Source organism: Heteronotia binoei, chromosome 1 (genome assembly GCF_032191835.1).
Source record: "Heteronotia binoei isolate CCM8104 ecotype False Entrance Well chromosome 1, APGP_CSIRO_Hbin_v1, whole genome shotgun sequence".
NCBI classification, from domain to species: Eukaryota; Metazoa; Chordata; class Lepidosauria; order Squamata; family Gekkonidae; genus Heteronotia; species Heteronotia binoei.
Window position 1 is genome coordinate 254,719,601 of NC_083223.1, and position 16,178 is coordinate 254,735,778.

General features: G+C 46.7%; 2 protein-coding genes across 2 annotated transcripts in view; one reads left to right on the forward strand and one right to left on the reverse strand.

The window, feature by feature from the left end:
- Positions 1 to 7,550, forward strand: part of TMEM179B (transmembrane protein 179B) — a 13,115-nt gene extending 5,565 nt beyond the window's left edge. The window contains exons 2-5 of the mRNA XM_060253636.1: positions 1,900 to 2,084; positions 2,173 to 2,307; positions 5,040 to 5,118; positions 6,604 to 7,550. Coding sequence (XP_060109619.1) covers positions 1,900 to 2,084; positions 2,173 to 2,307; positions 5,040 to 5,118; positions 6,604 to 6,744 — 540 coding nt within the window. The 3' untranslated portion in view covers positions 6,745 to 7,550. The remainder of the gene's footprint in view (positions 1 to 1,899; positions 2,085 to 2,172; positions 2,308 to 5,039; positions 5,119 to 6,603) is intronic.
- The window catches only part of COPA (COPI coat complex subunit alpha), a 56,398-nt gene continuing 47,759 nt past the window's right edge, over positions 7,540 to 16,178 (reverse strand). Inside the window, exons 29-33 of the mRNA XM_060253581.1 lie at positions 15,067 to 15,253; positions 13,756 to 13,866; positions 12,418 to 12,579; positions 9,920 to 10,114; positions 7,540 to 8,168 (exon numbers count right to left, since the gene is read on the reverse strand). Coding sequence (XP_060109564.1) covers positions 8,109 to 8,168; positions 9,920 to 10,114; positions 12,418 to 12,579; positions 13,756 to 13,866; positions 15,067 to 15,253 — 715 coding nt within the window. The 3' untranslated portion in view covers positions 7,540 to 8,108. The remainder of the gene's footprint in view (positions 8,169 to 9,919; positions 10,115 to 12,417; positions 12,580 to 13,755; positions 13,867 to 15,066; positions 15,254 to 16,178) is intronic.

Sequence of the window (16,178 nt, forward strand, 5' to 3'; positions counted from 1 at the left end):
CTGCCTGTTCTCCTCCCCTGTCACCTGTCCATGTGCCTTTCCTTGCCCATTGGTTTGCAAGCACTCTGCCGGCTTCCTAGCATTGATGGGGAAGTGCATGCAGGTTGTGCACGGAGGCAGCACTTCTGGTGTCCATAGCAGGTCCATGCACCAGCCAGTGCTGTTGGAAGAAGGACATCATAGAATCATAGAGTTGGAAGGGACTCCCAGAGTCATCTAGTCCAACCCCTTACACAATGCAGGAACTTCACAGATACCTCTCCTCCACACACACCCAGTAACACTTGCTCCATGCTCAGAAGATGGTAAAAAACCGTCAAGATTCCTGGGCAAACTGGCCTGGAGAAAAATTGCTGCCTGACCCCAAAGTGGTGATCAGCATTTCCCTGGGTGTGTAAGAAAGGGCCACGAGAACTAAGCACTGATGCAACCCTTCCTGTCCTCCTTCTCATGATCTGCCCAAGTTCACAGAATCAGCATTGCTGTCAGATGGCCATCTAGCCTCTATTTAAAAACCTCCAAACAAGGAGAGCCCACCACCTCCCAAGGAAGCCTGTCCCCCTGAGGAACCACTCTCCCAGGAAGTTCTTTCTAATGTTTAGCCGAAAACTCTCTTGATTTAGTTTTAACCCGTTGATTCTGGCCTGACCTTCTGGGGCAACAAAAAAACAACTGTGCACATCGATGTGGTGCATGTGATGGGACAGCTTGTGAGAAGGGGAAGGATTCAGTCAGGTGGGAATGCACAGGTGGATGGGTAGGAAGTGAGGCATGATGGGCAGAAGGAGATCCCTGGGCACTGTCTGCTCACAGCCTCCCAAAACCAGGAACTGGAAGTGACAGCCAAAAGTAGGAGGGAGGGTGCAGAATCAGCCTTTCCTGCTCCACAGAGGGTGATTGGTGCTCTCTCGCAGTGAAGTGATACTCCAGCCTGTTGCATACCCTTGTGGGTGATCCTTGTGGTAGAGACATTACCCAATTTCACGATTACTGCAGTTCAGTTTGAAAGTTGACATTTCTTCAGTGGTTCCTCTAGTTGAAATGGCAGTTGCCTGCTCTGCCCCATGGCCAAAACAACCAACTCACTCATAAAAAGGGACATGGAAATGGGTGCCTGCAGGACCTTTTTTGCAGAAAAAGCCCAACAGGAACTTAATTGCATATTAGGCCACACCGCCTGACATCATTGTTTCACACAAGGCTTTGTTGTAGAGAAAACCCCAGCAGGGGCTCATTTGCATATTAGGCCACATCCTCTGACACCAAGCCAGCCAGAACTGCATTCCTGTGCGTTCCTGCTCAAAGAAAGCCCTGGGTACCTGCTTTTGGCTAGGAACGATGTAACACAAATACCACAGAAGAATCACATGAAATGAGAAAAGAAAAACTCTCTGGCAAATCTATTTCTCTGTCCCCTACTTGAGCTGAAAAAATGGGCAGCATAAATGGTTCTCCTCCCCCATTTTATCCTCACAACATCCTTGCAAGGTAGGCTAAGCTGAGAAGTTATCCAGCTAGCAGAATGGGGACTGGAACCCAGGTATCCATACTCGCTGTCAGACATTAACCACTGCTGTAAGCTGGCTAACAAAGAAAACAGATGAGATGAACACACCCTCACAATGAAAAACTAACTAAATTAAAAAAAAATGTATCTTCATATAGCCTGTATAGAGTTGACAGTCACTGGCCATACATGCTGTTATGTTTGCTGCTTTTGTCTGAAATAGTGTCTGTCTCTTCTGAATATGCTGCTCTGATTTCACTGAAACTCTTTTATTAAATTCTGATGTTTGTTTTTTACTGTTGTAAGCTGCCTTGAGCCCGCTTGTGGATAGGGCGGGGTATAAATAAAAAAATAAATTAAATTAAAAATTAAAACCTTTTGTTTACCCCCAGGGAGAATTTGGTGGCCGGTGTATCTTGTATGGATCTGTAGTCTACAATGGGACATTGAATCTCAGCAGTTCCAGCCCCGTCTCCCTCTGCTATTTCGTCGCAGTAATTTCTGCTCTCGCCGCCATTTTCTGCTTCCTGTCTCTTCTCTATGGCATCTACAGTGCTTGCTTTGGGGAAGAAGAACCGTGAGTGGGGAATCCTGGGGGGAAGGCGAATTAAAGAGTGGACCATTTTTCTCACTTCTGACTGCCTCTGTTCTCTGTCCTACCTCAGGGAGCGAGTCTGGCTCAAGGGATCAATAGTGCTGGTGGCAGTGGTCCTCTTCTTCTTGCTTATCTCAGCCTGCATCCTTCGGGTTGGGATGGACAAGCTCTGTGCATCTATTCAGAAATCTGCAGCTGCCTCAAGGTAGGTGGAGACATTGAGAAATGAGAACTCCTCCCTTCTCTTGCAGTTTTTAAGGAGGAAAGAACCAAACCTGGCATGAAATCTGTTTAAAAGCTTCAGGAGGGTAGCCATGTTGGTTGGCAGGAGAAAAGCTAGATTTGAGTCCAGTAGCTCTTTAGAGACCAATAGGATTTCCAGAGAAAGCTCTGGTATCTGATGAAGGCAGTGCTGACTCACAAAAGCTTATACCTAGGGTTGCTTACCTCCAGGTAATGGCTGGAGATCTCTGTAGGCCTGTACTAAGAGCCCTGTAAGCTCCAGGAAGATTGGCTACATAAGGGTGTGTGATCTAAAATGCAAAGGAGTTCCTGCTACAAAAAAAGCCCTGACTGTACATATCTAGCATCCAACATACATCAGATTTCAGGCTGAACCATCAAATGCTGTTGTTTGTAAATTAAATTAGTTTGTAAATTAAATTATTATTGTAAATTAAATTAAATTAAAAATATTATTATTATTATTATTATTAAATGTCAGCATTGGCTTAACTTAAATTTGAAGAAGACAGAAAGCTTTCCTGGGGAGGTGAAACACCAGGCTGGGACCAATACAATGCATTTTGGCAGGGGTAATTGTAAAGTCTTACACATCAAGGATACAACACTAGGATGCAGGAGACCTCGTTTGATGGCTGGGCACATGTAAAGGATCAATGTGTCTTCATCCATCACAAGGCAAATGTGAGCCAGTAGGGTGATGCAGTAGGGTGATGCAGCAGCTAACAAGGCAAATAGTTCTTGGGATCATGGGAAGCAGTCATTCCTGTTCTGTATTGTGTTGTACTGTGGTCTTGTTGCCTGAGCTTGACAGGCACTCCTTGCAAACCAGGATCCTGAAGTCTGGAAGAACTGGCCAATCAGGATGCTAGGCATATAACAACTTGTAACAAAGAGATGCAAATGAAGGATTCTGGAGTGAGCCAATAGGAGTAACTAGAGTGTACCTAAGGAGTGAAGTGCTTGTGCTGTTTTAACTGTTTCTTCTTGCAAGGAAGTGTTCTTAGTTGATTCAGAGCTGGTTGAACTCACTTTACAATAATTCCGTTTTGTTCTGCTAGCGGTCAGATCTCATCAGGAGAGCTGTGATCAGTTTTGGGCATCGCAGTTTCATTTTTTTTTTAATTTTCAAAATTTTTTTATTGAACTTAATAAAAGCATATACAAGGCAATCAGTAACTGTGTCTCCATTCATTCTTCATGAATAAGCAGAAACAATAAAATAATAATATACACAAAAAAGAACAAAAAAAACAAGGGGGATAGTAACCCCCCCCCATATAAAACAAACTCATAATTGGTAGCTGAATTAATGAATGAACTACTTTAATCACATCAAGATTACATTAGGTTGATAATATTGTAGTATCTACAGGGTATGTATGAACGCACATGATCCAAATGACCAAAAGAAAATTCAAGAAATGGAAGCCACTTGTACATTGGAGATCTGTTGCCCTCTGAATCACTTATATGACTCAAGCTATCTGCTATTTTGTCCATTGCATAAACCTCCCAAATTTTTGCGTACCAGACTTTTACCGAAGAAGGATTGGGGATTTCCAAAACTGAGCCAACACCATTTTAGCTGTTGGACATATAGACATATGAACATATGAAGCTGCCTTATACTGAATCAGACCCTTGGTCCATCAAAGTCAGTAATGTCTACTCAGACTGGCAGCGGCTCTCCGGGTTTCAAGCTAGCTCGTCTGCTGTAGTTTTCCCGCCACCCACCGCCATCTTACCTGCAGGGATATTTGACGCTCTCGAGGCCTTAGTCTTGGGCTTCTTCGGGAAATAGTCTTTGATGGAACCTTTTGGGTTCCTTTTCAATCTGGATTTCGATCTGTTCCCATGCTAATTAAAAAAAGAAAAAAAAGCTGGGCGCTTTGATGAGTAGATTTAGCAGGGGTAAGCACGGAGCTCTGTTTTCAGGCGTCCATCTCCGTTGCGCACAACACCACCGGCATCGCAGTTTCATAAAGCCATTGAGCAATCCAAAGGCGTCTAAGATGAGGGTGACCAAAACGGCAAGGGGTCTGGCAACTGAGCTCTGTGAGGAATGACAGAAAGAGCTGGGCATGTTTAGCTTGAAGAAGACACAATCACTGTCTTCAAAGAACTGAAGAGCTGTCCAACAGGAGAGATGGTCCCTCTTGTTCCAGAGGGCAGGACTGAAATGAATGGATGGAAATGGAAGAGAAGCTGTTCAGCAGTGGAACAGAGCCTCAGGTGGTGGTGGCCTCTCTTTCATTGGTGGCCTTTGAGCAGAGACTTGGGTGTCCATGGATGTTGTTGTGTGTTCCTGCAGGATGGTGGTGGTGGGGGTAGATTAGATGGCTGCCAATGTCTGTCCCAACTCTATGATTCTTCATAGCACCTCTGGATGTTCAGCAGCTGCTTGTCCATTGAAGCTTCTTTGTATACAAGCGAAGCAGCTGAGGTCTTGCAGGGAGTTTTGCCATGACCAAAAGCTTTGCAAGTTTTAAAAAAATTATTAAGTGGCTGTCTGTGCACCTTAGAGGCAGTGTTGCCAAGAATCTGCTAAACGGGATGCTCCTGGGCCCTGTATAGGGAGTGGTTGTCTTTCTGTGGCAGACCTCTGGGGTCCGATCCCTCCCTTTGTAACCAACTTGGTGGGAATCAGTGGGTCGATTGCCTGTGACTTTGCTTTTCTCATTTTGTGCCTAGCTGCCAAGAAGCCCAGCATCGATCTTGGGTCCCCCCTTACCAAGGTGGAAGGTTCTACGACAACCTCTACACGGCAGAGGTGAGCAATGCTTCAGGTTTGCTGTTTAATTCCATTCTCATTTATGGCTGGAGTTGTCTCTAAACTGTGATGAAATCTCTCCAGGTCATGGAAGGAATTGAAAAGCCCAACCTGCCTCTTCCTTCATGCTCAAAAGCATGACACAAACACAGAGGTTTTTTTTATACAAATACAAATATGCAAACTCTTGCAGTATTTTGTCTAAAATGGAAAGGTGGAGGACTAGTGGGATATGGTAATGCAATTTTTAAAATAAATCATTAAGAAAAAGCACAAGGATCACAGCAGAAACCAAAAATATAAAATGCCCTGAGCTTAGGAAAACATGAAATGACTGGGTATTACAAGCTTCTCCCATCCCTGGTCTACTCAGATTGGCAATGCCTCTCCAGTGTAATATCCCTTCTGGTTGTGGGTTTCCAGGGTAGAGTACTCACTAGGAACCAGTTCTCAGATCCAGTCAGCAAAGAAAAGCTGGCTCAAAGCATCAACCCTTTATTTGCAAGGACACAACTCTAGGAAGCAAAAGCTCCAGCTGGCCATAGGAACGCTGCAAAGTGAAACTACTTTAACTGCACTTAATTGAAACACATTGCAGCATAGACAAAGTTGCAAGGAAAACGTGGAATGGATTTTCCATTAAGGTCTCTGGGCAAAGACCTTAATGGAAAATCCATTCCCATTTTCTTTGCAGCTTTGCAAGCCCAGAAGAGGTTCCTACTGCAGCTGGCAAAGACAAGGCAGGAGGAACTGGGAGTATCTGCTTCCTCAGAGCTTCAAAGGGGAAGGACAGGAGGGGGAGGGGAGAAAAGAGCCCCCCGGCCTGATTAAAGGCCTGTGAGGGCCAGTTCTGGCCTGTGGGCCAGACATTTGACACCTCTTTTAGACATTGGGTGAGGCCATTTGATTCAGTCAGCTTTTCCATTCACAATCTTGCCCAGTCCTTACTACAGTCCCCTCACACATCTTTTGTCCATGCAGGCTTACCATCTTGATCTATTGGGGGAGACATTCAAAGGGTACCCCCTTCCTTTTTCCACTAGCTGAAAAGGGGACTCAATCCAACCTCCATTTCCAAAGGCCTACAGGAGTAATACAACTTTATACAGCTTCCTAACTCTTGCCAGAAAAGTCTTCCAGGCAGTTTCTCTGGCAAGCCATTCTGCAAAGCAGGAGCAGCTTTGGAGAAACTGGCTGTGATGGAGGACCAACAAACCTCTTATGAAGGGATCGCCAACTGATGACACGGTACTGATGTCAGATGCTACGCAGACACGTACTAGGATTAGAATTTATTTAAAATTAGTTCAGCGGCTAGAAGAATCCCAGTAAGAACATGGTGACTTAACTGAACTAAAATGTGGAGAATTCTCTGTTCTAGCAGCTTAGCTGTAGCCCCGGAAGATGAATGTGTGTGGGACAAGGGGTGGGTGTCTATCTGCAGTGCTCTGCCTTCACCAGGTGATCTCCCCTTTCTGACTTCAGGCAGCCGCTTGGGTGAACTTCTTCTTTTGGTGCATGTTGCTGCTGCGCTTGTTCGTTGAATGCATGGGTAAAAGCTCACCCCGGTCATCACCAGGGAGCGACCAGCCATGGAACGGCGAGAGGACACCCATTATTGGGTAGCCATCACTCAGGCCTCGATGAGGGCATACGGGGCACCCCTGGAAGGAGCCGTCAACAACACTCCTGGTGTGTGGGACAGCTCGGGAATCCTCTCCCCCACCTTCTGTCTTGCTGCACAACAGGAAGAGGAGGGGTTGTTTTTCTTCCTTGGTGTGTCCAAAGGGGACATCTGCTGATTGCCTCTGGGCAATAAGACTTAAATCGAGAGGTGCTGGGACTTTACGCTGGCAGGAAAGAAATATGGAGGGGGAAACAGCCCTCAGCATGTTCCAACTCTGCCCCCTTTCTGTCATAGCTTTCCTTTTCTAACACCACTCTCCATCTCCACTCCTAGTCTCCATAGAAAGCGGCCAGTTCCACTACATGATAAAACGGTGCAATCCAGCATGTCTTGACAGATGGATTGTGTCTGCCTGAGCCAATTCTCGAGTATTGTACCTGACAGCAGCTTGCAAGAACCATGTCTGCTCCTAGAAGTAATCCCCAATTAATCCTACAATTGTGGGTTCTTGCAAAAAGCCCTGAGCACCAATAACCAACTTGTAAGAACCTAAGAGCAGCCCTGCTGGATCAAACCGATATCCATTTAGTCTAACATCCCATTCCTCAGGGCTGCCATCAAGGTATCCCTGGAAAACCTATCAGGGATTCAGATCTCCATTCCTGAGGTCTGGGCTTTCCTCCACTCCATGACCAGTTTCTCTGCATCAAGGAAAGAAATTGGTCCTTCCCACATGACAGTGTTTTGCATGCCTTATGTCTTGTCAACTGAAAATCACTAATACAAGAGACTCGTTTTCCCCCCATTGGGTGTAATGTCACTTTATTGAGTGTGATAAAGAGATAGAGAAAGGGAAGTGGGAAGGACTTTTGCAAGACTCTTCAGCAGCAGAACTTTTTGAGACACTTCAGTGTTCTGCTCCAGCACAGAAAACACAAAGGCCTCTTTTAGCAAGGACAATCTTCTGTGGGTTCCTGTTCTTAAAAGCCCTCCGAGGTCAAGTTCTTCCAGTTCTGATTCCTCAGCAACAGCCAGGAAGGCAGTGGGGTGGGGTTGCTGGATGCAGCTTGTCTTAAGACCCAGATTTTTTCAGAAGGGAGTGGACAGGGAAGAGCAGGGACCAAGAAACGACTGTCGATCACACCACTGGCTCTGCTGCTCATCTGTGCTGTGGCACTGAGACTCAGGTATGTCACTGAACTGCTACACCAAACAGAGAAAGTGTGAGGGTGTGTGACCATCAGGGCTTTGGAAGGAAGCATGTTAAAGGGGATGGAAATATCTTTTTTAAAAAAAGATCACATCAGCTACTGGAAAGAAGTTGAAGAGGAGTGACGATAGCTCCTTGGGTGGAAACATCGCTTCAGCGGAACTGCAGAGGGCTGATCCTCAAGCCGATGACGTCTTTGCCGATCTCCGTTACCTGGGTGACCAAAAAAGGACTGCTGTTAGAGTCATCTTTAGAGCTTAAAACTTGGAGAAAGGGTCCCCTACAACTGCTTTTATGAATTTGGTGTCAGTGAACGTATCTTGTAATCTGGGGAGAAAGCCTGCCTGCCTTCTCCGGAGGCAGGACAAGGGCAGAATTCTCCCCAGTACTTTGTGCTGGGCTTGGAAGTGCTCAGAATACGCTGAGATCCCTTGATGCTTTGAGCGCCTCCCCCTCAATCAATTGGGCTGGCTCTGAAGGTGTTAAGTCTGCCTCCAAAGGCTTTTGGCAAGCACAGACTTTAGCAGACGGCCAAGTCCTAATGTGATTTGTGGGACCCCTCTTCCCCCACTGCACTGAAATCAATATGAAGATAAAAGGAGAACAAATGGTCAGGCCCTGCATGTCTTTCACAATTCCTGCCCAACTTGGCAGTACCAGTCCAGCTTATGCCAGAGGGAGAAATACCATGGGTAATCCCTGACAGTGGCTTGCTTTGGAGTATCAAGGCACCTCTGCATTTTAAGAGCAACAATGGCTTCCGCATCACTGCTCTTTCTGTGAGTTATGCAGCTTGGAGAATCACTTAAGGGCCAACTTGTGGAATAGTCCTCTCACCTGGCTTCTGCAAACTATGCAAAGCTGAATTATTCAAGTGGGCTTTTTCTACAGGGGTAGCACTGCACAAAGGATTCACAAAGTAACTTGGACAAATTATTAGGGACTGGCATGCATGCTACTGTATACAGTTTGTTGTAAACTGGATCCTGCACCATGGCACAGAGTGGTAACGCTGCAGTACTGCAGTCGGAGCCCTCTGCTCATGACCTGAGTTCGATCCCGGCGGAAGCTGGTTCAGGTAGCCAGTTCATGGCTGACTCAGCCTTCCAGCCTTCCGAGGTCGGTAAAATGAGTACCCAGCTTGCTGGGGGGAAAGTGTAGATGACTGGGGAAGGCAATGGCAAACCACCCCATAAAAAGTCTGCCATGAAAACGTCATGCGACGTCACCCAGAGTTGGAAACGACTGATGCTTGCATCATTTAATGTGTCATGTTAACACTTATGCTTTGCTTCAGTGTTTTTAGATTTCTGGTTGGCCCTACAGCCTTAATCCTATTTCACTGTTTAATTAATGTCCCATTCTGGTGATTGTATTGGCTCACTTTCTGTAACCCGCCTTTAATCCGAGTGACAAAGGCAGAGTATACATAAAATAAACAAAAAGAGTGTTTCTTTGCAAAAAGCAGGCCCCTGGTCCCCTCCCCCCAATCTTTTCATCCCCTAATAAGAGGCTAAAACCTGATACAGACAGTGGAATGGGGCAGTACATTCCCGGGACAACAGCATAGGACTGTACTGATTTTAAAATGGCACAAATCAAGGATGGAATAAATATGCTAGCAGTTGCTTTGAATCCTGACTGGGGAGCAAAGTGGGGTATAAATTCCCCTCCTGCAGCTAGAATGAGTCCATGCAGGACATCATATCTCACTGCAAAAAAAGAAAAGAAAAGAACATTCATAAGTGGTGTCCCCCATCTCCAGGGAAATGGCACAGCCTAATCCTATCTGCTTCCTTTGCAGACACGGCCTACACTAGCCTATCTTGAAACACCGTATTAAGTTGCTACATGCAAGCATCCTCTTTGGCCTAGGCTCACAGATGCCATGAGGAAGAATGCCAAATGGGTAACTACCAAGGGTGAAGACTGGTCCAAGGAGGAGTGAAACAGGTGGTACTTACAGTTGTGACTCTGCAGATCTGACCGTGGAACTCGGGAAAGTAACAGGCCCCGCTGAGCGGGCACTTCTCCACTGGCTTGCCCCGGTAGATGGGCCGATAGGAGGCAGCACAGATGTCAAAGGGATTGTGCATATCATAGTTGAGCTGGTAGGCGTCGGTGGGGTTCTTCTCACATGCGGTTAGGATTTTGCGTGTCTGAGAAGAGGGAAGAAAAAGGAAACTGAAGAATTGCAAGGGTGGGTGGGACAGGTGAGATGTGAACAACAAGCTGGAAGGTGGCCTGTTTCTTGACCTCTTCAGCCTTAATAGGGGAACAAGTCATCTCCTCTGCTCCCCACCAACTCTGTACAGATAACACATATGCCACTTGGCAAATGCCTTGCTTTTTGGCCACCATTCTGTCTAGCTGGAGTGTCCATTTTCAAGAAGATTTCTTCTTTGGGGGTGTGCTACACATCATGCTATTAAGATTCCTCATCCTGCTCAGAAACCCAAATGAGTGAATGAGAGAGATGCTCCAGGAAGATGAAGAGAGCGTGAAGACGTGTTTCCTTGCCAATTTCTCCACATCTGCCAGTCAGAGGTACAATACATCTGTGAATCTTCACTTTACCTACTGCAGCTAAAAGCCTTTGGTAAAAGATATCTGTCCTTGAGGGAAAATACCTCCTGGGGATCTCCTGCTGGCTGCTGAGATTCTTTGCAAAGAGTGCTGGATTAGGGAGAGGAACGTAACATTCTAAAACAAAGAGTCTGAATCTCTTTGCAGCAACCAACAGTGTCATCCTCCTAAGCCTAAACCCGTTGGCTTCAATGGATTTAGAATGGTGTAACCCTGTTTAACTCAGTTTGGTGTAGTGGTTAAGTGTGTGGACTCTTATCTGGGAGAACTGGGTTTGATTCCCCACTCCTCCACTTGCAGCTGCTGGAATGGCCTAGGGTCAGCCATAGCTCTGGCAGAGGTTGTCCTTGAAAGTGCAGCTGCTGGGAGAGCCCTCTCAGCCCCACCCACCTCACAGGGTGTCTTGTGGGGGAAGAAGATAAAGGAGATTGTAAGCTGCTCTGAGTCTCTGATGCAGAGAGAAGGGTGGGGTATAAATCTGCAGTTTTCTTCTCATCGGATCTTGGATAAGCAGGGTTGGCTATGGTTAGTACTTAGATGGCTTACAAGATAGAGGTTTACAAGATAATGCATGGGATGGAGAAAGTAGAGAAAGAGGTACTTTTCTCCCTTTCTCACAATACAAGAACTCGTGGGCATTCGATGAAATTGCTGAGCAGACAGGTTAAAACGGATAAAAGGAAGTACTTCTTCACCCAAAGGGTGATTAACGTGTGGAATTCACTGCCACAGGAGGTGGTGGCGGCCACAAGCATGGCCACCTTCAAGAGGGGTTTAGATAAAAATATGGAGCAGAGGTCCATCAGTGGCTATTAGCCACAGTGTGTGTGTGTGTGTAAATATATATATATATATATAAATTTTTGGCCACTGTGTGACACAGAGTGTTGGACTGGATGGGCCATTGGCCTGATCCAACATGGCTTCTCTTATGTTCTTATGATGGAAGACCTCCAAAGCATTCCAGGGTTGCTGTGCAGAAAGCAGGCCATGGCCAACCACCTCTGCTTGTCTCATCTTGAAAACCTTATGTGATTGCTGTAAATCAGCTGCAACGATGGCACTTTCCAACATCAGTTCCGCTTAGGAGAGCATTATGTATGTACTTAAACTACTGAGATGCAGATTCCTTCCAGAGCTGGTGGCTCTTGGGGAGTGTGAAGGATGGAAAATGTCATTCCCTGCTCTCCTGCAGGGGAGCTTTCTTGCTTGTTATTAAGGGCTTGAAGGATATTTCAGAGCCAAGCTAATGGTTCAGGCTGGCCCAGTCCAGGAGACTCCAGCTGACTTTAGGGTTTTGTGCTCTCAGGGGTGGTTAACTGCCTGGGCAACTCCTTAGAGTGTCAAACTGGTACAGGGAAGTGATGGAGAAGTAGGTGATGTGTCATCTTCTGAACCCATGCTACTTATACCATGTCCAAGGTGGCATTGCAGAGGCTGACTTGACAAGGTGCCTTGGGTGAAGAACACTGCAGATTTATACCCCGCCCTTCTCTCTGAAGGGTGGGGCTGAGAGGGCTCTCACAGCAGCTGCCCCTTCAAGGACAACTCCTGCGAGAGCTATGGCTGACCCAAGGCCATTCCAGCAGCTGCAAGTGGAGGAGGAGTGGGGAATCAAATTGGTTCTCCCAGATAAGAGTCCACGCACTTAACCACTACACTAAACTGGGTGGTACAGGAAGAGGGCAGCAAAAGGCCTTGGAGCCATACCTGACCCCCCCTAGTTTCCAGGCAGATCTTTTCCATTCTCCAGAGAACAAGCACCCTGGTGTGTTTTAAAGCATAGCACTTGATCTGCCATCAAGAGTGGGATTCTGGCTACCACCCTGCTCATAGTCTTTTCAGGCAATGCTCCCATCCCCCTAAGGCTGCTCACCTGCTGGGCTACTTCAGGCTTGGGGCCGAGCTCCAGGAGGCGGCGAGCAAAGGTGGCTGCCGTCTTGAAGTTCTTGAGCTTGAAGAAGAGGTTCAGGGCGGTCCGCAGTACCAAGATCATGTGGACGGGCTGCAGGCTGGAGTGGGTGAAGTAGGCGGCCATCTGTCAGGGGAGGAAGAACACAATTCCAGAGAGTTTGCTTTCAGCTGGCAAGCTGCACCAGGGAGAAAGGAGACACTCAACAGGATCTCTCCCAATTCAAACACTTGGAAGGAGATGGGAGAGAGAGCAGCCCACCAGAGTCCCCCGAGGACTACTATCAACCTGCCCTTGGTGCTTCAGTCCCAGCCATCACTGTTTCTTTAGTGCAGAAAAGGGAAGAAAAAGTCCATAGTCCCAAAGAGGAGCCACTGGCCAATTACCTGGGGATCACCTACTGCCTAAAGGAATTTCTGCAAAAGATGTCAGGCTAGATCAGGGATGTCAAACGTGTGGCCCGGGGGCTGGATCAGGCCCCCAGAGGGTTCCTATCAGGCCTGTGAGCAAGTCTGCTTCCTTCTGCATCACAGCTTGCTTTGCCAGGCTTATTCAATTGCACAGGAGCTATACAGCAAATCCTCTATTTTCTCCATTGAATGAGGCTTCTCCCGTGGAGAGGAAGGGGAGGGAGAGCTTGCTTTGCCAGGCTCTCTCAATCACACAGCACAGCTACTGAGCCAACCTTTTCCTTCTATTGGCTGTAGCTCCACCCCCTCCTCATCCCCTGGGGAGGGAGGGAAAGAGCCAGAGCTTCCTTTGTTCAGTTCCCTCAATCACACAGGAGAAATACAAAAACTTTGTGTTTGTCTGTGTCCTTTATAAAGTTTATGTCTCCACTACCTGGCATTACATTTTATGACACACATGGCCTGGCCCGACAAGGTCTTGTTTATGTCAGACCCGGCCCTCATAACAAATGAGTTCGATACCCCTGGGCTAGATGGCCTTTGGTCTGGTTCACCGGTGCTCTCAAAACAAGAATGCAGACATGGGAATAGTTTAAACAGGAATCACTGGCCTGTTTTTAATTACTTTGTAAGCGTGGCATGTGTTTGGTGAGCCAGGGAGAGTTGAGTTTTTAAAAACTAGGTGACAGGAGTGAGTCAGCTCACCCCTGGCTGAGGACACAGGTGCAGGCTCTGGTAAATGCGCCACAAAGGGCCAGAATATATTTGGACAAGCACCAGGATTGCCCTTACCCCTTTGGTCAATACTGAAGGTCTAAGACTGGACTCAGCCTGTTCCCTCCCACAATCCCTTGTAGCGGGGCCAAGGAGGTAATGGAGGGGAGTGGCCGACCTCACAGATGCGTTTCTGCTGTTCCAGGGTCTCCTTAGGCAGTTTCTTCCTCTCCACTTCCATCGACAGCCCCACAATATATTCTCGACAGATGGCAATCAACTGCTGGGCCTGCAATTTCAAAACAACAACAAAAGGAAAATAAAAGATGAGACTACTGGAAGACAGTGCATTGCAGAAGCAAGTTGATAGTCCTTAGGAGAGCAGAGATAATTCTTTTTAATTTACTTCATTTATACCCCACTTTCCTCCCCAATGGAGACGCAGAGTGGCTTCCAGCATTCTCCCCTTAACTATTTTCTCCTTGCAACCACCTTTTGAGGTTGGTTAGGCTGCTGTGCATGTCTGGCCTGAGATCACCCAGCAAGCTTCCACGGGGGATTTTAACCTCTCCTAGATCCTACTCCAGCACCTCAACCTCACAACCATGCAGGCTTAAACATTCTGAGCTGTGAAACTTCAGAAAGTACTGCAAGGAGAGTTAAGCAAGAGTGTGTGTAATAGCAGTGGCAGAAGAAAAAGTTGATTTTTATCTGCTTTTCTCTATCCCGAAGGGTCTTAAAAGTGGCTTATGATCACCTCCCCTTCTCTCCTGACAACAGGCACCTTCTGAGGTAGGTGGGGCTGAGTGACAGAACAGTGACTGGCCCAAGGTCACCCAGTAGGCTTCATGTAGATGAGTAGTGGGGAACCCAACACGGTTTTCCAGACTACAGTTCCCCACTCTTAATGTCAAACTGGTTCTAGTAAGGTAATCAGCAAGGTAATTGGCTAGACTATTAAAAACATTAAAGATCAGCCTGCATCCAACAGCAATTTTTTATTATTTTTAATTTAACTATGTTCAAAAAATTGCAAGTGGAGAGCACTGTTTTAGAAGAGGCATTCCCTCCTGTGGAAGAAAGATGGTGGAATGCCTCTTTCAAGAACATCCCTGCTGTGACAAATGCATGCATGATCTAAAAAGTAAGAGATGGTTTTCTGTTTCAAATTAGTTTCTCATAGGAAAGTGTATATAGATCAGAATTCAAAGCCAACTAACCACCACCCCCTATTTACTGGCAATTCTAAAAGCACGCAGTTATGTGCCAATGTAACTTGCTTAATTTATTGAAACGGCAGGCACATTATTGGGTGTGCTTGATACAGCACATGCGGGCTGAACCTCACAGCTCATCTTATGCAAGACTTTTGGCTTCTAATACCTGACGACATTTCTCTATCTGTACGGATGCTGGGTGCTGGAACTCATTTTTTAAAAGTGGGGTTGATCCTACTTTGGGCAAGGAACATAAGAGACGCAGAGCTCACCTCAGCAATCTCTTGTTTGTTGTCCACCACGAGTAGAGGCACACTCAAGAGAATGGAGCGAAACTTCTCCACCGCCTCCTCAAACTTGCCGGCGGTAGTGAGCTGGTAGCACAGCTGCAGGCGCTGGATCAAGTCGTTCAGCTTCAGGCCAACCGCTGGGAGGGCGTTTTTCAGCCCGGCATCCTTCCTGGAAGGGGTGGGCAGACAGTGTAGAGAGACTACATGAGAACTGACTTGCAGCAACCACGTTCAGGCCTCGGTGTTTCTCCGGAGGGTGCCTTGCCAGCTGTACCCACCATTAGCCGGGCTGGAGAAATCAACCGCAACCAATTTTACAAGGGGAAGCTTCTCAGATTTCTCAGCAAAGACTCTCAGTGACAGAATACTTTGACAGAAGACTGGTATTCCTGTCTGTCTGGGGTGCAGTTCCAGGTTGTGCCAGTTTGGAGTTCCAGGGTGCAGTTCCAGATTGTGCCAGGTAGAAGACAGAAGTCATGGCTCCAAGAGAGCAGTGGTCCTTTTTATTCGAGGCAGGGAGGACCTATCACTGTCTTTGGTATGGGAGAAGCTGAGCAAGAGATTGGGCTCCGGGAAAGGGCCACTCACAAGCAGCAGCTGCTGTGGCTCCTGGAGGGCTTTTCTGTTAATGGCACTAGCTTTCCCTGGGGGCAAAGATGTATGCACCAGAGGAAGGCTCCTCACATTGGGGAAAGATACCGCAGTTAGCAGAAGAGATCGCTTATTTTAAACGGTGCCAAGATGACCAACCACCAGCTGAAAGCTGCCAGTGGCTAGACAAAAAAAGAGCAAACTATACATTGCACACAAGTATACAGGGATTTTTTTGTAGAAAAAGCCCAGCAAAGACATATTTGCATATTAGGTCACAACCCCTGATGCCAAGCTAGCCGGAACTGTGATTCTGCTCATTGCTGCTCAAAAAAAGCCCTTTAAGTATATATGCTCCCACAGCTGCTTAGGAGGAAGGGTAGGATAAAATACAAGATACATTCTTTGTGCCACAATAACTAGGTTATTTTTTGTTTTGAAAAGTTATTTTAAGGGAGTAAAACTGTTCTTTGAAGACTTACAATGGACTTTTTCTGAAGCAT